The sequence below is a fragment of the Erinaceus europaeus genome, chromosome 8 (assembly GCF_950295315.1).
Source record: "Erinaceus europaeus chromosome 8, mEriEur2.1, whole genome shotgun sequence".
NCBI lineage: Eukaryota > Metazoa > Chordata > Mammalia > Eulipotyphla > Erinaceidae > Erinaceus > Erinaceus europaeus.
Genome location: NC_080169.1, coordinates 15,403,344 through 15,428,449, shown reverse-complemented (window position 1 = coordinate 15,428,449; position 25,106 = coordinate 15,403,344). Strand labels below are relative to the sequence as shown.

Below are 25,106 nucleotides of genomic sequence, written 5' to 3'. Positions count from 1 at the left end.
TGCATAACATTTCCCAGTTTTCCATATAACAATACAACCCCCACTAGGTCCTCTGTCATCCTTCTTGGACCTGTATTCTCCCCACACACACACACCCCAGTCTTTTACTTTGGTGCAATACGCCTGGCCTGTCTTCTTTCTCCCTCTTTTTCTCCTAGTATCTCCAGGGTCCCCACCCACTGACCCATGTGCACCCTTTCCTTTCCCCAAGGCCATCTTTCCCTCCTTCACTTCCTCCTTTCCTCCTCTCTCCCAAATCCTTCCAGCCCGTGTCCCCACCCCTCCTCCTCTCTTCCCCCACCGCACCCCATCTCTCCCTCTTTCCCTCCCCCCCACCCCTCTCTCAACCGTAGCCCCTGTTCTCCCTGGCCCGCTGCACCCCTCCTCGCCCACCTTCCCTTCCCCGCCCTGCCCTCTACCCCCACCCCGGCGTCTGTTGCCCGGGCTTGTTTCTAACTTGAGCGCCGTCTCCCGGGCCGGCCGCCCGGTCACGTGCGTTGGCGACAACCTGTAGCCGCTCGTCTCGGGCTCCCCCGCGCCGCTGATTGGTGGAGCCGGACCTGGCGCAGCCCCGGGGCGGGGCGGCGGCGATCAGCTGTTCCGAGCCCCGCTCGACAACAAAAGGAGCTGCCGGGCGGCCCGCAGCGGCGCACGTCTGAGCGCAGAGGCCGCCGCCGCCGCTACCACCACCACCACCACCACCACCACCACCACCACCGCCGCCACCGCCACCGCCCGGGAACCGCGGCCACCTCCGCACGCGCGCCGGGCCCCGGCCACGTAAGTGCGGGGCTGCGCGCCCGCCCGCCCGGCTGCTCGCGTCCTCCGGGCCGGACCGGGCCGCCAGTATCGCGACCCGACAGGCCCAGCCGGGCGGAGGGTCGGCGGCTGGGACTGTGGTTTCAGCTTCCTTCCTGGAGCCCGGCGCCCCGAGCTGCTCCGAGCCCCGAAGCTCCGAGCCCCGCCCGCGGCTCCCGGCCCCCGAACGAGCGGCCGGTGCCGCCCTGCCCCGAGAGGCTGCACCGCGCCCCGCGGCCCCCGGGACTTGCGCCCCGCCGCCCCCTCGAGGTGACACCTGTGGCCGCGCTCGGCCTCGCCCGCCACCTGCAACCCCCCCCCCCCCCCACACACACACACACCCGGACTGTGACACCTGCACCCCCGGCTGATGCTCTCAGCCGCCTCCCGGGCAGGAAACACGAGCCATTAAAACCATTGAAGTCAAGGCCACACAGCCCGTGGAAAGCAAACGTTTTCTCTTTTTCAAGTTGCAAATGCATTTTGTTGGGGGAGGGGGAAGAAGATGAGGATTCCTCTTTTCTTTCTTTCTTTCTTTCTTTCTTTCCCTAATTATGCTTACCTCCTGTATTCATTTCAATTCAGAGGAGATTGAAACAGCCCCTTTCCATCTGTAGCTTCCCAGGAGTGGAGTGCCCCTTGGAAAGAGAGAAAGAGAGAGGGAGAGAGAACCGACACTGAATGCAAAGTAGTTTGGGTAAAGGGGAGGGAGAAGTGCTACCAAGGGGTTGGGTAGTGGCAGCGCACCTGGTAGACTGCACACATGCTACTGTGCGCAAGTACCCAGGTTAAGTCTCCCGGTCCCCACCTGTAGGGAGGAAGCTTCAGGACAGGTCTTTCTCCCTCTCTGTCTCCCCTTTCCTTCTGGATTTCTCTCTGTCTCTATCCAACAAGAAATTTAAAATGTAGATATTTTTAAATAAGTGCTACCAAGATCCAGAATGACTTGCTTGGTCACTGAAATTATATATATATATATATATGATTGCAAATGTGAACATCACTGAAAAGCTTTTGAACTTTTCAAAGGCCCCAGACTGGAACTGGCTGGAACCATACTAACTTCTTGGACCCAGGTCTGTCTGTGTCTGTCTCTGTCTTTCTTTTACTCTCAGCTCTGACTTATGGTGGTGTGGGGGATTGAACCTGGGATCTTGGAGCCTCAGGCATTAGTCTGTTTGTTTAACAGTTATGCTGTCTCCTGCACCTTGTCTCTCTTTTTAATCTCTCTTCTGTGCATTCACTCTTGATGCTCCCTTGGCTTTCTCATGGGAAATGATCTTAGTTTCATAATTCAAGATTAAGGGCTGGGGAGACAGCATAAGGGTTATGCAAAAAGACTTTCATGTCTGATGCACCAAAGGTCCCGAATTCAATCCCCAGCACCACAGGCCAGAGCTGAGCAGTGGTCAGGTAAGTAAGTAAATAAATAAATAAATAAATGTTAACAGGCTATAAAGACCACTTATTGCTGTCACTCAGCCTCCTCCTGGACTAGGTGGTAAGGAGTAGTGATGGGGGTGAATGGAACACTAGATCAAAAAGGTTTTTGGTTTGATTTGTTTTTTAAGTTCAAAATCACTTTTAAATTACTTGCATCAGCATATTTATTTTTTTCTAGGCCACCAAGAGAATAGGAAGTAAAGGCAATTTTGAGGCTGCTGTTCAACCAAGTTATGTCAGTTCAACCACCTGATGTTTTGAAACTGACAAGAAGCCACAATGTACTCAGAAACTTAGATCATCAAAGTTGTGGAGTTTTGCTTTGTTTTGAAGTTTACACATGTTTCTGGAGCCGCCTACTGGCAGCCCAAAGAAACTGAAAAGTGCTGGCCTAGGAACTTCACCAGCCACAGTTGAGATCAAATTTCCCAAGTGAGCCTGCGGGATCTTATGTTGGGTTAAAAAGCAAGACTCTCAGAACCTGTGTTCTTCCCCACCCCCACCTCCCAGGCTGCTATTTTTTAGCAAGTTATTTAATTTCTGAGCTTCCAGTTCTTATTAATAAAATGGAACAAATGAGTTTCTGTCACATACATGAACATCCAGAGAATTGATTATTATGTAAACATATCACAGATGCTTCAGGCCCAGAAATAATAAATGGTTCAGTCACATAACTGGCTCTTAATGAGCTATGCCATTCCAAATCATATTCAATACTTAGGATCCTGACTTAATACTTACTGGGTGTCTACGTGTGTCAGGCATGTAGACTTACAACAAACCTCATGTTTGCTACCATCACCCCCCTTTTAGGAATAGAAAAATTGAGGCACCAAGTCATTAATTTTTTTAAATTTATAGAAGTTCAGAATTGTAAAGCCCAAAATCTCAGCATACATTCTGGGGCAACACTGAAAAAAAATTAGAAAATGTATTAATAAGCTGTTAGTAATAATAATAATCAGCAGTAAACTCAGCTACTTTCTCTGCCCACAAAACTTGTTTACTCATAATAATGTGAAAATCCTGATGATAAAATGTCAGGTAGCAAAAATAGAATGCAAAATTGTATAGTCACTAGACTACAACTATGAGAAAAAGAGACCTTATGTGCACAAGAAAGTAAACAATATACTAAGTGATTTCAACAAGACATGGAGTAACAATCTTTTTCTTAATTTCTGTAAGATGGTTTTGTCCATCCTATAATGAAAAAAACACTTTTTAAGGGAGGGACTGAGACATTTTGGCCCAAGCAAAACAGGGATAAGACAAGACAATTTTTTTTCCACCTCTCTGAGTTTCGACTGCCCCCCTGAGGTTGGTCCTCCTGAAAGCTTGTCCATGGAGCCTTCACTGCACCTGTCACTTTGCAGAATTCTAGAACTGCCTTTGTAAATTTGGTCTTTTTCTAGAATTTTGCTTTAGTTTTGTCATTAGATGAGACTTGTGAATATCAAAAAGCTAATGTCTTGTGCTGAGGAATAAAGTCTAAGATTCTGTTTTACCTTTTAGTTTCACATAGGACCAGCCCCATGGAGAGCCTATAGTCCTAGGCAGAGCCAAGGTCAAGAGTAGAAGTGACTGGCTGGGGACAATGAGATTTTTTTCGGTACCAGGTTTTTGAAATACATTCTTGTGTATATTTTACACATACACACACCCATATTTTAACTCATAAATTTTTCACTAAAAATTCTTGCTCAGTTGTTCCAAACATACCTGAAAATTTCCCGGAAAATGCCTTAATGATAAGCTTTTAAATTTAAAAGTATTAAAAATTCAGTTTCCTAATCACATTTCAAATACTCATTTGTCTAATCTGCCTTCCCTGAATAGTTTTAGTATACTGGGGAGCAGAGGGGTTTCTCTAACAGCCCTTTACTTCAGGACTACAGACAGCAGGACCTAAGGGATACTCATGCTTAGAACAGCCTTACTTCTGTGCTAGAGGTCTGTGGGCAACTGAAAAGTTCCCAGTGGGGAAAGCCAGACTCTTTTAAGAATTCAGTTACAGGGGCTGGGCTGTAGCTAGGCGGGTTAAGCGCACATGGCGCAAAGCGCACAAACCAGAGTAAGGATCCCCTTTCGAAACCCTGGCTCCCCACCTGCAGGGGTGTCAATTCACAGGCAGTGAAGCAGGTCTGCAGGTGTCTGTCTTTCTCTCCCCATCTTCCCCTCCCCTCTCCATTTCTCTCTGTCCTATCCAACAGCAACATCAGTGGCAACAATAATAATAATGACAACAACAAGGGCAACAAAAACGGGGAGAAAATGGCCTCCAGGAGCAGTGGACTCGTAGTGCAGGCACTGAGCCCCAGAGATAACCCTTGAGGCTAATAATAATAATAATAATTCAGTTGTAGTGCTCTGACCACTTGTGGCAGGAACAGAACTCTGTTACTGAGGCCAACACTCCTTCTACCCTCACAAGACTCCCTTTATGATCTTTCCAAGGGACTTCAATGGGTGTGATGGAAAAAAAAAGTGAGTCAGGAGAGATAAGAACCAATTCTCACCTTTCCTGGCTGAATTCCTAAGACCTCAGCTGTCCAAGGCCAGTGGCCTTGTAGCAAAGTCAGTTCATCTGGAGGCAGCTTTTTTTTCTCTCTCTCTTTTACTAATTATAAGAGAAGGTCTCGTATAAGGAAGAGAAGATGGGGGAGAAAGAGAATCCAGGGTACCACTCTGGTACCGGTGGTGCCAGGGGATTAAACTAGGAGTCTGAGGCATCTGAACCTGATGCTCTGCAAGTCGAATCATTTACCCAGCTTCGGGGAGCATTTCTGACTTTGGGAAGGCAAAAGATTCACTTGGCCGCTCTTTGGAAACCCCCAGAGGTACTTTTCCTGTGGCAAGGTTGTGCACCCTCTCAGCCTAGCAGTGTTTGCAGCTGAGAACTCAACAACTACCCCCATTACAGCGGCCCCAGCCATGTACTCTGTCTCTGACCCGCCAAGGAACTTCCCCTTGTGGGGTATCAGAGTCGAGGGACAAGCTCCTTATTCAGGATGAGCAATGGTTCCCCTTTGGGGTGCTCCCCTCTCCACCAGCAGCCCTAGATTCCTAGGTTATGTGGGGTCAGATCTTAGTTTTCTACTCTAGGGAACTGGGTTTATTTCCTCAACTGATTCCACAGAAACAGAACTGTACTTAGGGCCCAGTATTGACCCCCACGTTTAAAGAAGACAGCTATCTTAAAAGCTATCCTCTGGGGGTCGGGCGGTAGTGCAGCGCAATTCGCAAGGACCGGTTCAAGCCCCAGCTCCCCACCTGCAGGGGAGTCACTTCACAGGTGGTAAAGCAGGTCTGCAGGTGTCTGTCTTTCTCTTCCCCTCCTCTCTGTCCTATCCAACAACGAAGGATATCAACAATAATAACCACAACAAGGCTCCAACAACAAGGGCAACAAAAGGGGGGGAAATAGCCTCCAGGAGCAGTGAATTCATGGTGCAGGCACTGAGCCCCAGCAATAACCCTGGAGGCAAAAAAAAAAAAAAAAAAAAAAGCTATCTTCTTTCCCTTCTAGCCAGTATGCTCAAAACCTTTGGTTATATCAGGCTCTGTGATCTATACCAAATTTCATTTCTAGGGATATAACTATAACTCCACAGTAGGACAAACAAACAACACATTTTTCTTCTGATCCCTCTAGCATGGGCCACAAAGCTGAATTTGACTTCTCAGACCAGAATTCCAGCCTTTACAACTTGGCCATGTCTTTCCAGAAGGGGTTCAGGAAGACTGGTTATGCAAGTGATACTTCCTGTTTACCCGCTTTTAATAATTAATGGCCAAGGATGACAGTTCATGACCACAAAAGTGTCCAAATGTCATTGATTTGAAATGTTTTACTGTTATGGTAGCTTGCCAAACAGTTCTAACAGTCCAGTTTGCACATAAAGGATAAAACCAGGAAACTCATCAGTTGCAGAGTCCAGTCTTTTTTCTAGAAAAAGATGATGGTTTGGGGCCGGGTGGTGGCACACCTTGTCAAGTGCACATGTTACGATGCAGAAGGACCCAGGTTCAAAGCCCCAGACCCCATCCTCAGGGGGGAAACTTTACAAGTGGTGAGGCAGGACTGCAGGTGTCTCTCTATCTCTCTTCTTCTCTATCTCCCACTTTCTGGATTTTTGACTGTCTCTATCCAATAAACAAAGATAATTAAAACGAGGAGAGAGAAAGGTGATGGTTTTGAAAGTGGAATGGCAGGAGTCTGAAGTTCGGATTGAAGACTGGTGCTGGTGAGAAAGAGCAGTGTTGTTCAATGTGGTGTGCTTCACCATCCCAGGGGTGAGTTCGTCTACAGCTATGATTCCGTTGCTCATTTGTGTGTTAACACCTTGTAAATGTGTTCCCCGGGCCGGCACATACTCCTGAACTCCCTAAGCAGCCCTCTATCCGGCTGCTTATTAAGTACCTCCAGTAGAGGTACTTAATAAGCATCTTGTAGATGCTTATTAAGTACCTCTTGTACATCTTGTAGATTTTCCTAGGTTTAGGTATCTGTTTCAAACAGTGCCCAACCTGTGCCCAACCTGTGCCCTCTGCACTATTTCTGTTCCATTGCATAACCCCACATGGTCCCAGCTGGACCGGCCTGTACACCCAGGCCATCCTTTCCTCTCCCTCTAGTTTCCGGCTCCCAACCCACGGTATGGCAGGACCTGGTTCCTATACTGCCCCCTCTCCCATCCGGCCTGCTTGAAGCAGCCTCTCTATCTGGATTTTAGAACCACACTAAAGGTGCCAAGTCCCCACTCACCTGCAGCCTTCCACTGTTCCTTCAGCTCCATCTTTAATCTTCCCCCACACTTAAGATGAAAGTTACTTACCACAAGCGCAGTATTTCTCCTTTCTGGGCACTCATCACACTGGGTCGTTAGCCTCATCTGGGGAAGGCCTCATTCACTACAGCCTTCGGTGATGTGTAGTAGGTGCCCAGTAAATATTTATAGAATAATAGTTGACAAAGTCTGTGAACTGTCTCTCACCCTCTGTCTTGAAGGAAAAAAAGGGGGGAGGGAATTCAGTGGGAATGGTGGAACTAACCTCACAGAGAAGCCCCAGTAAGCCCTGTTGGCAAACACACATATGTACTTATTCCATAAATATACAGTGATTTGAAAAGCCTCTTCTGCTCTACTTTAGGGATGATCACTCTGCCAGCTTCTCACCTCAGCTGAATGAGCACCTTGTGCACTTTAATCTCCTGTTGGTGCCACTTGACTGGCTGAAGACAAGGACAGAAAACTCAGTGATACAGATATCCAGCCAAAGTCTCCATCTTGCCTTAACAATGTTCCAGAAACTGAGCAAAATGTTCATGGGTGAAGTCAATACTTCCTCCAACCAAGAACCAGAATTTAGTGAGAAAGAAGATGATGAATGGATTCTCGTTGACTTCATAGGTAAGGTGTGTTCCCAGGGGCTTGTTGTCAAAGCAACGGTGAAAACTCAAGCATTTCAACTTTTGTACAAGTAAACCAGTAACTCTGCAGGCTTTTCAGTCTTAAAAGTAAATAGACAGGAACTGGGCGGTGGTGCACTTGGTTGAGCACACATGGTGCAGTGCTCAAGGACCTGGGTCCAAGCCCCCAGTCCGCAGCTACAGGGGGAAAGTTTAGTGAGTGGTAAAGCAGCGTTTCAGGTCTATCTTGTCTCCCTCCCTCTCTACCTCCCTCTTTCCTGTTGATTTCTGGTAGTCTCTATCCAATAAATAAAGTTTTTTTTAAGTAAATAGACAAGAGTTTGTCCAAAAAAAAAAAAATTACAGGAAACATCCTGTGCCAAATGATCACTCAGGGAAACTGACTGACGTCAGACTTTCCAGTTTTGCAACTCTTCCACCCTGATCAAATCAGAGGCTCTTTACCAGGAAACCCTCATACTAGAGAAGCCGTAACCCGTACAAGCCATTGTGTGTTTATGCATCACAGTGGAAATGTTCTTGGGGGTCAGATGATGACACATCCAGTAAAGGGCACTTTGTCATGTGTAAGGACCTGGGTTCAAGATCTCAATCCCCACCTGTGTGTGTGTGTGGTGGAGGCAGCTTCATGAATGGTGAAGCAGTGCTACAGGTGTCAGTCTCTCCTCTATCTTCTCCTCCATTTGTCTATTAAGAAAAGGGGGGTCGCATACGCAAGGACCCAGGTTCAAGCCCTTAGCCTCCACCTGCAAAGTGAATACTTCATAGTGAAGCAGTCTGTCTGTCTCTCTCTCCCACTTCCTCTCAATGTCTCTCTGTCCTATCAAATAAAATTAATTATTTAAAAAAAAATGGCCAGCCAAAACCATGGATTCATTGTACAGGCACCAGGCCCTAGTTATAATCCTGGTGGCAATTAAAAAAAGAAGAACAAAAAGAAAAGAAAAAGGTTTTGCAAACCATTCCTCTAGAATTCTGGTAGAGGAGGACCTACAGGGGGTTGACTTGTTATGTGGAAAACTGAGAAATGTTACACATGTATAAACTACTGTATTTTACTGTTGACTGTCAACCACTAATCCCCCTAATAAAGGAGAAAAAAAAAAAAAGCATTCCTGGAAAACCAGCATACTCTGTCCCATGCAATGACATCACAGGTTATGCCCTCATACACTAGATTCAGAAATTATCTTTACCAGCGGGTAGAGGTGGCTTTGTTTCTGACTTAAATGAAGAGAATGTGAGCGGCAGCTAATAGTATCACTTATCTTTTTGTGTGTGTGTGTGTGTGCTCTGACTTGGATTTCAATGTGGCCATCATCCTCCTGTGGGTCTCCTGACAACGAATGTGGACTTCGATTAGATACTTGCACCGGCTTCTCCACAGAAGAAGATGAGGAGGAAGAAATGGGTGAAGCGTCTTCTTCTGAGCACTCTGCAGTCTTTTCTTGTTTACCTGCATCTCTGGAGTGCTTGGCTGATCCAAGTGATTCCTGCTTTCTTCAGTTTGAGTCCTGTCCAATGGAGGAGAGCTGGTTTATCACGCCTCCGCCGTGTTTCACTGCAGGTGGCTTAAGCACTCTCAAGGTGGAAACCAGTCCTATGGAAAACCTTCTCATCGAACACCCCAGTATGTCTGTCTATGCTGTGCATAATTCTTGCCCCGGTCTCAGTGAGGTCAACTGTGGGACTGATGAATTTCATAACCCAATTAGTCCCAGGTACGTTATATTTCAGTCTGTTTAAAAGTTTTAGAATATGGAAAGTTATCTTGTTAGATTTATGGAGACATACGAACAGTGCACAGGGTATTTGATGGCATAAAAACCTTATTTATAGCATAGCCCCAGTAATAGAGTAGAAAGCTGTCTATTTTACATTATGATATTGAATGGGGGAAAAAAATCCTCTCATTTCTGCTAAGTATCTTACAATATGACTGTGGCAGTATACAGACTATCTATTTGGGTCTTTAAACTTAACATGAATATAATTTAAAACAACCCTTACTTTCTTCTAAGTAGTAGTAGCGAGGTCACACCAAGTGGTACTTAACCTTGAAAGCCTGAAAAATCTTTAGCATGAAATGAGCCTTAAAAAAAACTTGGGGTTCAAATTGTTGCTTTCTGCCAGAGAGAAAAAATTTCACACCCAGATGATGCTTTCTTGTCATCTGAGGGTCCTAAGTACTCTGAAAGACTCTTGAGTGGGCCGGTGGGCTAAGGACCTAGAAAGGTTGGTAAAAATTGTTCCATAGCAAATGGAACAATGAAATGCTTTTTATGGCCTTTATCCAGGGAATAGAGTCAGCAGTGCTCCCACCCACTAAAATAAAGTCCATGGCTATGCTAATTAGGTCAAAGTCACACTGTCTCAGATTGGGGTTAGTAAAATGTTCCTGTGGTGTTAAGCTGCTGGCACTGATTCAGTCAAGGATGCAGGTGAATTTAACTTGGGAACAGTTCAGAATAGTTTTCATTAGTGTCATAATCCAGTGGGCATTCTTTCGGACTATAGTTGATTCCAGCTCTACTTACAAGAACATTATATTTTCTACTTCTTGTTTGCTCAATATAAACAAAACCCAGTTCATTACTCTGTTAAAAGTTTTAGGGGGAGTTTACTGCTCTGCTTCCCAGTCTCTTTATTGCAGATTATTTTGCATGAGGATAAGCCTGTGCTTGCACCAGATCAAGAACCACTTTGCTCATATAGTTACCTATGCTTTATACTGAGTGAGACCTTTAGTGGGCAATGTTATTTTAACTGGCACTGTATTCAGTTTTCTAAGTTTATAAAGAGGCCAGTGTCATAATTAATTCAAAAAAAATTAAACATGATTTCTTGGAGGCGGTATTGATTTACTATATCAGTTTCTTCAGTTGTTAAAAATTCTTCCCATCTAGGGAGTCAGGCGGTAGCACAGCAGATTAAGCGCAGGTGGCACAAAGCGCAAGGACCAGCTTAAGGATCCAGGTTCAAGCCCCCAACTCCCCACCTGCAGAGGTGTCGCTTCACAGGTGGTGAAGCAGGTCTGTAGGTGTCTTTCTCTCCCCCTCTCTGTCTTCCCCTCCTCTCTCCATTTCTGTCTGTCCTATCCAACAACGAACAACATCAATAACAACAATAAAACAACAAGGGCAACAAAAGAGAATAAATAAATATTTAAAAAAATTCTTCCCATCTGCTTCTGATCTCACCTGTGTAATAAATTTCTCTCAATTTAGCATGGTTAGTAATCACTTAAGTTTACAGACACTGTTTACTTTGTAGCATCTAAAGTGTGTGTGTGTTTGCAGCTGTACAAATGACCTGATATTACTGAAGGAGTATGTATGCATAGCAGAAAGTCAGAAAATGCAAATACACACAAATTTAAATGACATTCTCAATACCCAGAGATGAATACTATTAATGCCCTGAGACATAGCCTCTCACTTTTTACACACACACACACACACACACACACACACACACACACACACACACACACACACTTTTTATCCTAAGTGGGGTCAAGCTAGTATATACTATTTTATTCTCTGGTTCTTTAGGCAGTGAACTCTTAATACTAATAATAAAAAAAGAAAATTTCATTTTCTCTACTACGTAAGCCATACTCAGATTTCTGCACTAGAGCCCAGAATAATCCACGCCTGTGTCTGAACAGTTTGTCCAAACCACTATTCAGCCCTATGTTCTGTATCTGGTTTTGTTTTCAGGCTTTTTGTGATTTATTTATTTATTTATTTACTTTACATAGTGCCAGAGTTTGAACCCAAGATTTCACAGATTTCACTACCACTGTGCCACCTCCTGGATTTAACTTTCTTCTCAGAGGGATCTCATAGCACTGTTCCATCATCTATGGAGCTTTCTCTGTGGTGCCAGGGATCAAATCAAGAGACTCATACATGTGAGGCAGATACCTGCCACTAAGCCATCACTCTGGTCCACAGTTTTGAGCCAATGAAAATGATTATTTGGTGGAATACAAGGGCATAGCATAACAGTTATGCAGAGACTTTCATGCCTGAGGCTCAATGCCTGAGGGTCTCAGGTTCAATCCTAGCACCACTGTCAGTCAGAGTTAAGTAGTGCTCTGGTCAAAATTTTTTAAAAATCTTACTACATTTTTGATGAAATTTAAATGATAGCTAAATATGCATGCTTAAATATAAATTGGATCAGAAGGGTCGGGGAGATGGCATAGTAGTTGTAGACCAGCCTTTCATGCCCTGAGACCCCTGAGCTCTAGGTTCAATCCTCCATAACCCCGAGATGAGCAGTGCTCTGGTCTCCCTCTCATTTTTATTTATTTATTTATTTATTTATTTATTTATTTATTTTTAACTATCTCAAAGATAAGTTAAAAATACAAGATCAGGTAGCGCAGCAGCATAAGCCAAAGCGCAAGGACTGGCGTAAGGATCCCGGTTCGAGCCCCCGGCTCCCTACCTGTAGGGGAGTCACTTCACAAGCAGTGAAGCAGGTCTACAGGTGTCTTTCTCTCCCCCTCCTCTCTCCATTTCTCCATCCTATCCAACAACAACAACATCAGTAACTACAACAACACAACAACAAAGGTAACAAAAGGGAATAAATAAATATGTTTTTAAAAAATACAAGATCAAAGCAATACACTTAGTTTTACATGAATTCCTTCTGAACATAAGTACTATAAACTGTTACAGTTTTATACCTCCCACCTTCTGCACCCCATAATGATCCTGGGTCCATACTCCCAGAGGAATAAAGAATAGGGAAGCTATCAAGAGAGGGGATTGGATACAGAGTTCTGTGGTGGGAATTGTGTGGAATTGTACCCCTCTTATGCTATGGTCTTGCCAATATTTCCATTTTGTAAGTAAAAATTTTAAAAAAAACAATAAATATCTTTTTTTGCCTCCAGGGTTTTTGCTGGGGCTCAGTGCTGGCACTATGAATCCACTGCTCCCAAAGGCCATTTTTTTCTTTTTTTTTTTTCCTTAAAGACTTTTTTTTAATTTTCCCTTTTGTTAACTTTTTTGTTGTTGTTGTTGTTATTGATGTCGTCCTTGTTAGATAGGACAGAGAGAAATGGAGAGGTGAGCGGAAGACAGAGAAGGGGAGAGAAAGACACCTGCAGACCTGCTTCACTGCCTTTGAAGCGACCCCCCTGCAGGTGGGGAGCCGGGGGCACAAACCAGGATCCTTACGCATGTCCTTGCACTTCACACCACGTGCGCTTAACCCGCTGCACTACCGCCCGACTTCCCCTTTTTTTTCTTTATAGGATAGGGCAGAGTGAAATTAAGAGGAAGGGAAGATAAAGAAGGGGAAAGAAAAATAGACACCTGCAGACCTGCCTCACCACTTATGAAGCAACCCCCCACCTTCCGCAGATGGAGAACTGGGTTCTTATGCTGGGATCCTTGTGCTTCATACTATGTGCGCTAAACTCAGTGCACTACTGCTCGGCCCCCTATATTTTCTGAGCAGGAAATAAATCATGTGCTTTTCAACAGTAAGATTGTTTCCATTCTGCCTATTCTTGGGGATATTATCACAAGCCTATAAAATTAAAGTGGTCTTTAGGATGTACATTCTCTTGCATTTTAGCCTTAGTTTGTGAAGATTTGTGCTGTCATAACCTTAAATTAAGTAATATATGTACCTTTAATGACCTCTATTAAACCAAGTTTTAATAAAGAAAAGTTGACCACATCCTAGCAGTAAAATTAAATAGCACTTTAAAATCTTACTAGTGATTTAATAGTTGACCATTTAACATTTGTAGGGCCAGAAAAAGCTGCTTATAAGACTCACTGGCACAAAGTAAGTATTTCCCTTTGAGACTGACTGTGATATGGGTATCAGTCTGAGCAGGGAGTTGAAGAGTTCCTTGCAGCTAGTTTCTTGATGTGACTCTTTTAATTCTGGTGTGTGTGTGTGTGTGTGTGTGTGTATAGTTCTAGTAGTTATAGGTGGACTATATAACTATCCTTCCTCTTTAAAATAACATTGGAGAATCCTAAAACTCTTCATTTTACATGTTAATATAATGGAGTTATCTTATTTGGTTCATTTTTAATGTAGAAAACACTAATGATATAGTCTGTATAGTCTTATATTGTTGTGTGTTTTCCCAGGAGAGGAGGGTATAATATTGCTATGGAAATGTCATTCCAAACTGTTCCCAATGATGATAATTAATTCAGAATTTACAGGCGTCTTCTGTAGTAAGCAGTGTTTTCTCACTTAGAAAAACTAAAGTGGACAGAAGTTATGCATATTTCTATAAAATATAGATGTAAAGCTTGTTTCCCTGTGAATATGAAGTTGCCGTTGTCATAGTCCCTCAGTATTAAACCTGCTTCTAAAGGGGTCTTTGGAGTAAGACCTTTGTTAGAGTCCTGGTGAGGTCACTTAATAGATTAACACTTCGGAGTGATAGTTTTCTGATCAGTAAAACTGGGAAAATTAAAATTCTTTCTGTGCTAGAGACATAGCTCGGGGGCAGGGGAAACAGCCTAATGGTTATGCAAAAGACTTTCATGCCTAAGTCTCTTGAGGTCCCAGGTTCTATCCCCTTGCACCACCATAATCCAGAGTTGAGCTGGTCTCATTCCCTCTGTAACTCTTAACTCTCTCTTATTAAAGTAAAATAAATAAAATGAGAGAGATACAGAGACACAGCTCAACAAGTAAGCTGTGAAAGGGCCATATGGTGGGTTAAGCGCACACATTACAGTGCACAAGGACTCAGGTTCAAGCCCCTGGTCCCTCCCTATCTGTAGGGGGAAAGTTTCACGAGTGGTGAAGTAGGGCTGCAGGTGTCTCTGTCTCTTTCCCTCTCCATCTCCCCCTCCCTTCTCAGTTTCTCTCTGTCTCTATTTAATAAATAAAAATTCATATAAAACAAACACGTGTTTTATATAAATGCATATGGCACAGGTTCCAGCCCCAGGATGTCATAGGGGTGTGACAGCATCAGGGGGAGCTGCAGTGCTGTGGTGTCTGCCTGTCTGTGTCTGTGTCTGTCTCTCTCACTTTCTCTTTCCCAGATGAAATAGCAGTCTGGGAGCAATGAAATCACATATGCACAATGACCCAGCTCTGTAAAAAGACAAGAAAGAAAACATGTAGATATCTGTACATATTATATATATAAAGACTTTGGTGAGAACTAAAATATATGTATAAAATAATTGGCAGATGTGGATATTTAATAAATGTAGATCCCCTTCTAGAAGAACTTAAAATATTTGCTGTGTATTTGAAATTCGCTTAAACTAGAAAGCTTTTTTAAATGCAGTGTTGATTAACCACCTGTGGGCCAAATAGCGTATTTTCAATGAAAAGTTGGCTTCGATTTTCTGCCACTATCAGGTCAGTCTGTTCCTGCCTCACTTCAGGAGACACTAAGCTCTCATTTCACTGTTAAAACTAATGAGAAACTGAATTGCCAAGAACCTTTTTCAGTCTCATTAAAAATGCACTTCATGGTTAAACGCAGGTGGCACAAAGCACAAGGACCAGCGGCATAAGGATCCCAGTTCCAGCCCCCGGCTCCCCACCTGCAGGGGAGTCACTTCACAAGCGGGGAAGCAGGTCTGCAGGTGTCTGTCTTTCTCTCCTTCTCTCTGTCTTCCCCTCCTCTCTCCACTTCTCTCTGCCCTATCCAACAACGATGTCAGTAGCTCCAACAATAAAAACAACAAGGGCAACAAAAGGAAATAAATATTTTTTTAAATGCACTTGATAATTTAGAGTTCCCTATTTCTTTCTGTTTCAGAGTGGAAGCTCCAAATGAAAAAGGACAGCACATTCACTGCTATGTTGCAGCTCTTGCTGCTCATACAACTTTTATGGAACAACCCAAGAGCTTTCGCCCTTCCCAGTGGATAAAAGAGCATAATGAAAGACAGTCTCTGAACCGAAATAGCCTTCGTCGCCAAAATCTTACCCGAGATTGCCACTCTCGGCAAATCAAACATAATGGCTGGGCCGTCCACCAGCCCTGCCCACGTCAATACAATTACTGAGAGCTGCAAGACTGGCTGATTGGTTTTTCGTGGTTTGTGCATGTGTGTGAATGTGTGTCTGAGAACAATGAAGACATTGTTTCCTTACAGCCAACTGATGACCAATCACATAGTTTTATTATTTGTGTGTTTAGACACTATTGTGAAAACCAGACTTACATGCTGTGCATCACATAATGCCTTGTCCTTAACAGCAACTTTTTGGGTAGACTTTCTTCAGAATATTTTTTGAAACATATCAGTACAGTTGCAGTGTTGGGGGATGTCTTTCCATCTGTGAAGGTGTAATGAATGAGTCAGCAATTTAAAGACATTTCTTCCCAAGTACAAGAATAGGTATCTTTCAGTTTCAGTTTGTATTACAAAATCAAGCTTTTGAGTAATCAAAAATTTATTCTCAGGGTCAGCCATCATTTTATTGACCAGTACTTGATAATCTTTTCTGTATATTATGAAAACATTTTACACACTAACTTAAGCATTAACAGATGGTAGTTGCCATGTAATGGAATTATGGCTGAACTTTGTTTTGAACGAAAACTTGATATATTTTGCGTGTATGTTCCCTCCCAGATTAGCCACACAGTTCATTTTGCATTTCAGGTACATTAAGTTTTATTGAACAGTTAGGTTCATTTAGTTACTCTGATGTGACTGTGTGACATGGTACACTTAGTACAGGTATTGTGGGACAAAAACACTGGTCTCGCATGCAGAGGGGTAAAATTTGACCTGTGAAATTATATTTGGAAGAATGTTTTTCTGTAACTAATCCATTAGTCCACTATTAAGTCCTTTGGCTTCTTTCCTGCCAGCTCTGTCCATTGGTCGCCGAATGTCAGCTACAAATTCAAAAGCATTTGTCCAAGCTCTTGAGTTATTCCATATTTTTATCTACTCAAAGGGAGAGAGAGAGGCTGTGTGTTTCTGATACCATGACAAATCCTCTGCTATGGAGTCTCCCCTGCCCAGTAGCAATCCATAGTGGTGGGAAGTTCCCAGTGACATCTTTATAGCAGAAGAGTGACCAGTTTTTTCATTATGTTTTCAGCTGTTTGAAGTTGGACTTGAAGCAGAATCTATAACCACTTTGGCCTCTGTTTCCTCCACAAATAGGAGATAGTAATATTACCTCCTGTTGTAAGGGCTAGAAATATGATTTGAAGGAGAGGAACTATCCAGAACTGGACCTTCTATGAAATTCCAGGGGCCTGTCTACTAAATCCAGTCATGAGGTGGGGCCTCTGGAAAATTTCCTGCCATAACGGTTCGTCAGGAATGTTGGTGCTAATGAGGTTGAAGTTCAGGATTCAATGCACACAGAGGCCAATGAACTTGATGCATAGAAAATGTATTTTCAGACCTCTAGCCAGTCACTTTATTTTTAACGGTGGTGATGGGCCTTCCTGAGCCATTCACACTCTCAACCATTTCCCTTGAAACTATGTTATTTGTATCTGCAATCCAAAGCACATTCTTCTGATCAATAGTAGTCTCGCTGTCATCAAAATGTCTTATTTTCCCATCTCCTCTTCAACTCAAATTGAGTAAATACACATCTACAAAGTATTTTCAAGTTATATAAAGTGTTAGTCTTATTTTTTTTTCTCTGTAACCCTGCATGGCTTGGTGTAGAGGACCCACAGGAGCTTGCTTTTTTTTTTTTTTTTTTTTTTAAAGTGAAGAGTTATGTTCTTTTCTTACTACACAGGGGCCTCTCATCAGAAGAGGTGAAGTAGCATCCTCAGATGGTATCATTAGGCGGTTTTTCCAGTGGTGGTAAAGTGCTAGGAATATCTCTAGAGCAAGAGTCTAGATCCCCCCCCCCACACACACACACACACTCTTTCCTTATGTCCCTTCATTCTGACTTCCCCTTTATTTATTTGTTTTCTAAGTAGGGGTCAAGTCTCATCTAAAGGATAGACATTATTTTACTATTTGTGTTTACCAGAGTTGGGAGTTAAGGTATAGCTTTCATGAAGGTGTGTACGTTCTACACCATGTCTGTTACAGGGCCATATGTTGGTAACTTGAAAATAGCCCAGCTAAATGTTTTCTGGATGTAAGCCTCTGAATACATGGGATTTCTCTTTTCTTCGTATCACATGCACATTGTCAGTACCTCACAAGCTTCAGAAGTTCAGCCATTAGGATTTGTTTAGAAGCATGAACAAAAGATTTGTATATAAAACTGCAACGGCCTTTTATTGTTTTGTTTTTGTTTATTTGTTTCAGATCTGATATTTCTTTAAATACATGTACATCTATATCAGTTATTGACTACTTTCTTAGCTGGGCCTAGTTTTTTCACGTTTTGTACCTAGAAAACAATTTTAGTCTTTTGAGGTTTTTTTTTTTTTTTTTTTTTTTTTTCCTCTTCAGGGTAAGGGTTAACGCACCTGATCCATAATATCTTAATGTGGCTTTTGTATCAGCCTCTTATATTTCTATCTAAAATTGGCACCTGGAAAATTGAATGAAGTGGTTACATTAATTCATCGGAAGTTCTTGGTCATAGACATTTGTCAGACATCTCCTGAGTACAAGACCAATAATAACACAGAATGAAGTTGATCTATGAAGTATTCTTTGAAACCTGGTCAGACTATTTACTATGGGTTATCTTTGCTCTTGTAAATATTAGTGGTTTACAATGTGCTTTAGCGCATATCCTTTAAAACTTCAAGCAGTGAGAAATAAGGCCCCTCTGAGTTTACTGCGTAGACTATTTCTAAAGTGGAAATAGAGAATATCACTAAGAAAAAGTCTGGAAGATGTGGCGCACACAAGCAGTGCTTCGTGAGTGAGTTTCTTGGTTTTTTATTTTTTATTTATTTTCCCTTTTGTTTCTCTTGTTTTTCATTGTTGTAGTAGTTATTATTGTTGTCATCGTTGTTGGGTAGGACAGAGATATGGAGAGAGGAAGGGAAGACAGAAAGGGGGAGAGAAAGACACCTGCAGACCTTCACTGCCTGTGAAGCGACTCCCCGGGGGCTCGAACTCCGGTCCTTGCGCTTTGCGCGCCACCTGCGCTTTACACCACCTGCGCTTAACCCGCTGCGCTGCCGCCCGACTCCCGTTTTGGCTTTTTTTTTTTTTTTTTGGTTTTTTTTTTTTTTTTTTAAATAACACACCATGTTTCTCAGTATTTGTGGTTTGTTAATAAAACATTTTATAATAGATGTTCCTTTTTTTTCATAAACTAATTGAGCTATGTACTGCATTGTTAAGTTGAAGAATAGCCATCTATCATTTATCTCCTGTGGCAATACATTTGTATGACTAGCTGAGTAAGGAAATTTTTGCAGAAGATGCAAAATGATTGGATTATTGGCTTTCTATTCTAGGAAGCTTTTTTTTAAAAAAAAACTTCTGTACATTTTCCAATTCCCAAACTGTTCCTGTTTGCATACTTTCTCTTGTATCAGTACTTTGATTATGAAAAGACAGTTTATTTAAAACTGGAGGGCTATATATCATTGCTTATTGTTTTTCCTTCTCAACTCTGTGATACACTGTTTTGAGTGTCTTTGCCATTTCTTCCTCAAGGAAATATATTGTCTTTATCCACTTTTAAGGGGGGAAAAAAGTATCTTCTTTAGCTCCTTTTCCTTTGGATTAGAGACAAAATATAACATAAAGGGACTCCAGTAAGATAGAAATTTAGATTTTACCAATAGAGAATGTTTGGATTTCCAGGTATTCCTTTTTCCCTTTTTTCCAAGAATCCAGTAAGAGACTGCTCCTTGCACTGGGAGATTCTAGTATATATAATATTACCTTAGAATTATTTTATTTTTATTTTATAAGGTTCATACATACCCATTAATCTTTTTTTAAAAAAAGTTGGGCTGTTGTTATAGATGGCTTTCTTGTCATCAGCCATGTAGACGTATTATAAATGATATCCATATCAACAACTTGTTTTAATGCTTAAAAATGTTATATAAAATGCTCTATTTAGAAAATGTTCATAATACAATGTTGTCAGTCTTGACATGTACCAGTTTCCTCTTGAAATTTGGCACCAACTGTGGTGGCCTGTGGAGAAAGATGTACTGGAAAGCGTATAGATAAGGATATTTTTTTCCATTTGCAACAGTATCTATTATGTGGAAAGAGAAAGTACTAATCAGAGAAAAGTAGCTTAAGCGCATAATATTGTGTATGTCAATATATATATATTTTTTCAGTTGTGTGATTGTTAAATACTCGGTTCTGTATTTTTTGCCTGAAGTATTAGCATTTGTTTTCTAATGGAATTCTTCAGCCCAAACCAGTACTTGGGGGAGGTTTGATGTGCTTTCAGGCTTGGTGTGTATGAGTGTTTTGCTTGCTTTTTTGGTTTGTGTTTTCTTCCAGAAGTTTTAAACTTTGATCAATGATTGTGTGTGTTATTTAAAAAAAAAAAAAAAAAGTGGCTTTTTATTAAGTAAAATTGTGAAAACATTCGTTGTTCAAAAGCAGGGCATCAGTTATAGAAACTGAAGAGTATTGTAGATTGTCCTATGTGCCTTCTTGATATGTTTCTGGACACAATTTTTTTTTTTTCTTCAGCAACTTGAAAACTCAAAAGGGACATTTGATGAGACTAATACTGTATATCCATCTATGCATAAATGGCAGCTTGTTTTCTTGAGCCACTGTTTAAATTCTTTTTCTGTTTTTACAGAACTTTTTTATACAGATTGGTTCATAGATGGTTCATTTTATACAGAGAATCAATAATACAGCACTCTGCCAAAAATAAGTGTAGCATTGCTTAAACATTGTGTATGAATACCAGTTCTTTGTATTTGGGTACAGGGGTGCATTTTGCATTCTCTGGAGTTACAGTTTTTAATCTGTCAGTAAAATAAAATGTCCTTTAACCTCACCTTTGTCAGATTCTCTGACTTAATCTTTATGGTCATGAGTCTTAAAAGAGTGGGCAAAATAGCTTATCTGGAAAGTGTACCTGCACTGCCATGTGGAACCCAGGTTAGAGTCTGGCCCCCATTGTAATGAAGGAAGCTTTGGTGCTGTAATATCTTTCATTTGCTCTATTAAAAGATTTTTATAATGTTTATTTTTATTATCTTTATTTACTTGATAGAGAAACTGAGAGAAAGAGGGAGACAGAGAAGGAGAGAGACATCTGCAGCTCTGCTTCACCACTTGGGAACCTTTCCCCTTGCAGGTAGGGACTAGGGGCTTGAACCCAGGCCCTTGTGAATTGTAATATGTGCACTCAACCAGGTTCACCACCACCCAGCCCCAAAATTTATGTGTTTATTACACACACACACAGAGACACACTTGCTCATTTGTGTAAAAATCAGAATAAACCAGAATCTAAAGAGATTGGTTTCCTATTGAAGGCCATTGAAAAAGCAACTTCTCTCTGAGTACCCTCTTCCTAGCATTAGCTTTTTTTTTTTTTAATATATATATGAAATATTAACAAAACCGTAGGGTAAGAGGGGTTCAACTCCACACAATTCCCATCATCAGAACTCTGCATCTCACCCCCCCCCCCCATAGCTTTCCTATTTTTTAACCCTCTGGGAGTATGGACCCAGGGTCATTATGGGATGCAGAAGGTGGAAGGTCTGGCTTCTCTAATTGCTTCCCTGCTGAACATGGGTATTGACAGGTTGATCCATATTCCCAGCCTGCCTCTCTTTCCCTAGTGGAGCGGGGCTCTGGGGAAGCGGAGCTCCAGGACACATTGGTGGGATTGTCTGTCCAGGGAGGTCTGGTTGGCATCATGCTGGCATCTGGAACCTGGTGGCTGAAAAGAGAGTTAACATATAAAGCCAAACAAACTGTTGACTAATCATGAACTTAAAGGCTGGACTAGTGCAGATGAAGAGTTGGGGGGGGATCTCTATTTTATAGATAGCTAGTAGGCCTATTTTAGTTCTATTTCAAAGGGCCTTTGACTATACTAGTTTTTATTTTTTATAAATAAAAACAAATTGAAAGTGGACAATACGGAGAGAGAGAGAGAGACCTGTAGCACTACTTCACTGTTCATGAAGTTTCTTCTCTGCAGGCAGGGACTAGGACCATAAGCCTGGATCCTTGTGCACTATAATATGTGCATTCTACCAGATAATGCTACTGCCTAGCCCCAAAATGTTATTCCCTAGGAAAGATTCTTATCATCATCATCATCACTATTACCAGAGCACTGCTTAGCTCTGGCTAATGGTGATGCTGGAGATTGAACCTAGGATCCTTGGTGCCTCAGGCATGAAAATCTTTTTGCATGACCATTTTGCTAAGTCCCAAGCTTTTAGAATCATAGTGATCCTTCCAACACCCCCTCCTCCTGTAAAAAAAAAAAAAAAAATCAATCATTGTGAGTGGACAGGGAGGAGTAACTGAAATAATTACCTCACTGAGGGAAGAAGGCAAGTAATCCAAGCAATGGAAATCAGTCATTGAGCTGAGTACTGGAAAAATCAAACAAAAGAGCTATACAAATCTACTGTTATAATTAGTAGAATTTACTTGAAGGAATGCCTTAGCATTTGTCATTATTTTATGTATGAACTAGGACTAAACAAGTATTTGGTGGATAACAAGAGCCAGCTTGTTGCAGGATATGGGAGATAAACCTTAGGGAGATTCCCTACTGAGTCACAACTTCTAACCCCTTTCCAAAAAGTCTGAGCCCATTACAGCGGCTCAACAACAGAACACGCAGGGCTAGGAAGATAGAATAATAAATATGCAAAAAGACTTTCATAAGATAGAAACAGGCTAAGGAACCAAACACACTCATCCAAAAAGATCTGTGTGGGAGTTGGGCGGTAGCGCAGCAGGTTAAGCAAATGTGGCAACAAGTGCAAGGACTGGCTTAAGGATCCCGGTTCGAGCCCCCAGCTCCCCATCTGCAGGGGAGTCGCTTCACAGGTGGTGAAGCAGGTCTGCAGGTGTCTGTCTTTCTGTCCTCCTCTCTGTCTTCCCTTCCTCTCTCCATTTCTTTCTGTCCTATCCTATAACGATGACAACAACTACTACAGCAATGAAAACAAGGGCAACAAAAGGGAATAAAGACATAAATAAAAAAAAAATCTGTGTATATCTATGTCCTATTATGTTCTACTGACTTCAGCACCATCAAAAAGCCAGGAGCTGAGGAGGGGGGATCCCTAAATAGAGTAACCCCAAATGAGGAATTGCTGTGGGATGTTCAAGGTTTCTGCTTGCTCTGCGTGGGGGCTAAGGGCCAGTGTGTGCTCTAAAACAGCACTCAGCCTCAAGGAAGCAGTCAGCAGCCACACTGAACTGCAAGAGTTCAGACGCAGCCATGCCCTGGCTTTCTGGATTGCCACTGGTAAGGAAGTAGGGAGGAGCCCCAGTGATTGCTGTCCTTGGGCCAATGAGAGGGGCACTTGGAGTTGACTAGATCTGACTTAATGTGTCTTGACATCTAGTGTTGTATATAGTGCTATACTGTATATAGTGTTGTATATAGTGCTATACTGTCACACCTTATATCCATTTGCTTTCCTTGTTAGATGAATGTTTGACATTTCTTTTTAAAAAAATATTTATTTATTCCCTTTTGTTGCCCTTGTTTTATTGTTGTAGTTATTATTGTTGTTATTGTTGTCATCATTGTTGGATAGGATAGAGTGGAGGGGAAGACAAAGAGGGGGAGAGAAAGAGAGACACCTGCAGACCTGCCTCACTGCTAGTGAAGTGACTCCCCTGCAGGTGGGGAGCAGGGAGCTCGAACTGGGATCCTTACGCCAGTCCTTGTGCTTTGCGCCACGTGCACTTAACCCGCTGCGCTACCAGCCAACTCCCGAATGTTTGACATTTCTTAGAGCTTTACTTATCAGTAAGATGAAAGGTCCAGAAAGGAAAGAGAGCCTGCTTTATATCTTCAGCCACCATATTGCAGATACTACTATGATTCCATCCTGATTTCCCTGGGCAGATGACCTCACCTCACCTGTCCAGAGCCCTACCCGACTAGGGAAAGATAGAAGAAACAGGCTAGGAATATGGACTTATCTGCCAATGACCATAGCCAATGGAGAAGCAATTACAGAAGCCAGAATTCCCACCTTCTGCAACCCCCCAAACTTTTTTTGATCTGTAATCCCAGTGGGGGAAAAATAATAGGGGAAGATGACCAAAAGGCTCTGGACTCAAACTCTATCAGGACACAGAAAAAGAACAAGAAAAAAGGAAGAGCATTTGGAAGTAGTAATAAGTGTAGGTGTGACTTAGAAAGAGAAGGCAGGTGGTCTGGGAGGTGGCGCAGTGGAAAAAGCATCAGACTCTCAAGCATGAGGTCCTGAGTTCAATCCCCCACAGCACATGTACCACAGCACATGTACCAGAGTGGTGTCTGGCTCTTTCTCTCTCCTCCTATGTTTCTCATTACTAAATAAATAAAATCTTTAAAAAAAAAAAAAAAAGAAAGAAAGAGAAGGCAGGACCATTTTTAAAAATGGGCAAATATATACAGATAGTTACAGAAACAATAGTTAACCTTGGGAGAACTACTACACCTTCCAATGGGGAGATTGGGAATTCAGAACTCTGATGGGAGGAACGGTGCAAAATTATACCCCCTATATCTTATTATTTTGTAAATCACCATTAAGTCACTAATTTAAAAAAAGCGTGTATATGACTCCTTGAGTTAGCTCAGCTTTATTTAGAATCTTGGTCCTAACATATAGATCCCGACATATGTGGGGAATGAGTTCTGATAAAAAAGTGTAACTAGAACTTGAGAGCTCTAACGATACTGAAAACTGGCATTCAAGAGACAGCATATTAATGTTTGGTGCCACCAAGTGGCCTGGAGAGAAGGGACAACATATTCCAAAGTGTTTAGAGTTCTCTCTACCCTGGCATGGACTAAATGTGGCCAAAAGTCAGGTGGGTAGATTCGAGACTGAATTTTAAATTTTTCTGAAAATGATGGAGCAAGTCCTAAAGACTGCACACAATCAATCATTCAAAAGCTAGGTCAGAACAGTAACAAAGTGACATTTTACACAGCTATCCCACAGGCTACAAGAGTTTTTGAGAGAAATTTGTAAAAGTGAAGGAAAGACTAATAGTTAATAACAGACCAGGCTTTGTGAGAAGTGAAACCTCTGAAATAGCAATAAGGGTTTTAAATGGTGACTGGACAGCATCTTTTGAGGCCAATCTCTCAGGATCTATCCTGTCCCCGTTACCTCCAGAGCACTGGGCTAGGAGTCCCCACTGCAAACTAAGTCTGGGCTGCTGGAGTCAGGAAGACCACCTGCTGTTGTTGTCTGTCTGATGAGGCCTGAACTATGTCAACAGCACTGATCAGAAAGACTGTTTAGCTGGGTTCACTAAGAAGTTCTCTAGTTTGCAGCCTAGGAGGTGACACAGTGAATGAAACACTGGAC

The 25,106-nt window shown here is 42.2% G+C and overlaps 1 protein-coding gene across 5 annotated transcripts; it reads left to right on the top strand.

The window, feature by feature from the left end:
- The first annotated feature begins 669 nt into the window (after positions 1-669).
- TP53INP1 (tumor protein p53 inducible nuclear protein 1) lies at positions 670-20,584 on the top strand. Of its 5 annotated transcripts, XM_060195981.1 has the most exons (5): positions 4,460-6,540; positions 7,399-7,658; positions 9,042-9,399; positions 13,458-13,495; positions 15,456-15,594. In XM_060195981.1, exons 1-4 carry the CDS (start codon positions 6,515-6,517, stop codon positions 13,477-13,479), a joined length of 666 nt encoding a protein of 221 aa, XP_060051964.1. In that variant the 5' UTR covers positions 4,460-6,514; the 3' UTR covers positions 13,480-13,495; positions 15,456-15,594. The 5 variants fall into 5 exon arrangements, with proteins under 5 accessions (XP_007532230.1, XP_060051962.1, XP_060051964.1 ...); XM_007532168.3 differs by lacking the exons at positions 4,460-6,540; positions 13,458-13,495 and adding an exon at positions 670-780 and having other exon boundaries at positions 15,456-20,584; XM_060195979.1 differs by lacking the exons at positions 4,460-6,540; positions 13,458-13,495 and adding an exon at positions 677-1,068 and having other exon boundaries at positions 15,456-20,584.
- The last annotated feature ends 4,522 nt before the right edge of the window (positions 20,585-25,106 follow it).

What these genes read in the sequence shown, in the direction of transcription:
- TP53INP1 (XM_060195978.1), top strand. Translation starts at nt 6,515, where the DNA reads ATGTGGTGTGCTTCACCATCCCAGGG. An exon ending in GATTCTCGTTGACTTCATAG is followed by an intron (nt 7,659 to 9,041) that starts GTAAGGTGTGTT and finishes GACTTCGATTAG; the next exon opens with ATACTTGCACCGGCTTCTCC. An exon ending in CATAACCCAATTAGTCCCAG is followed by an intron (nt 9,400 to 15,455) that starts GTACGTTATATT and finishes TTTCTGTTTCAG; the next exon opens with AGTGGAAGCTCCAAATGAAA.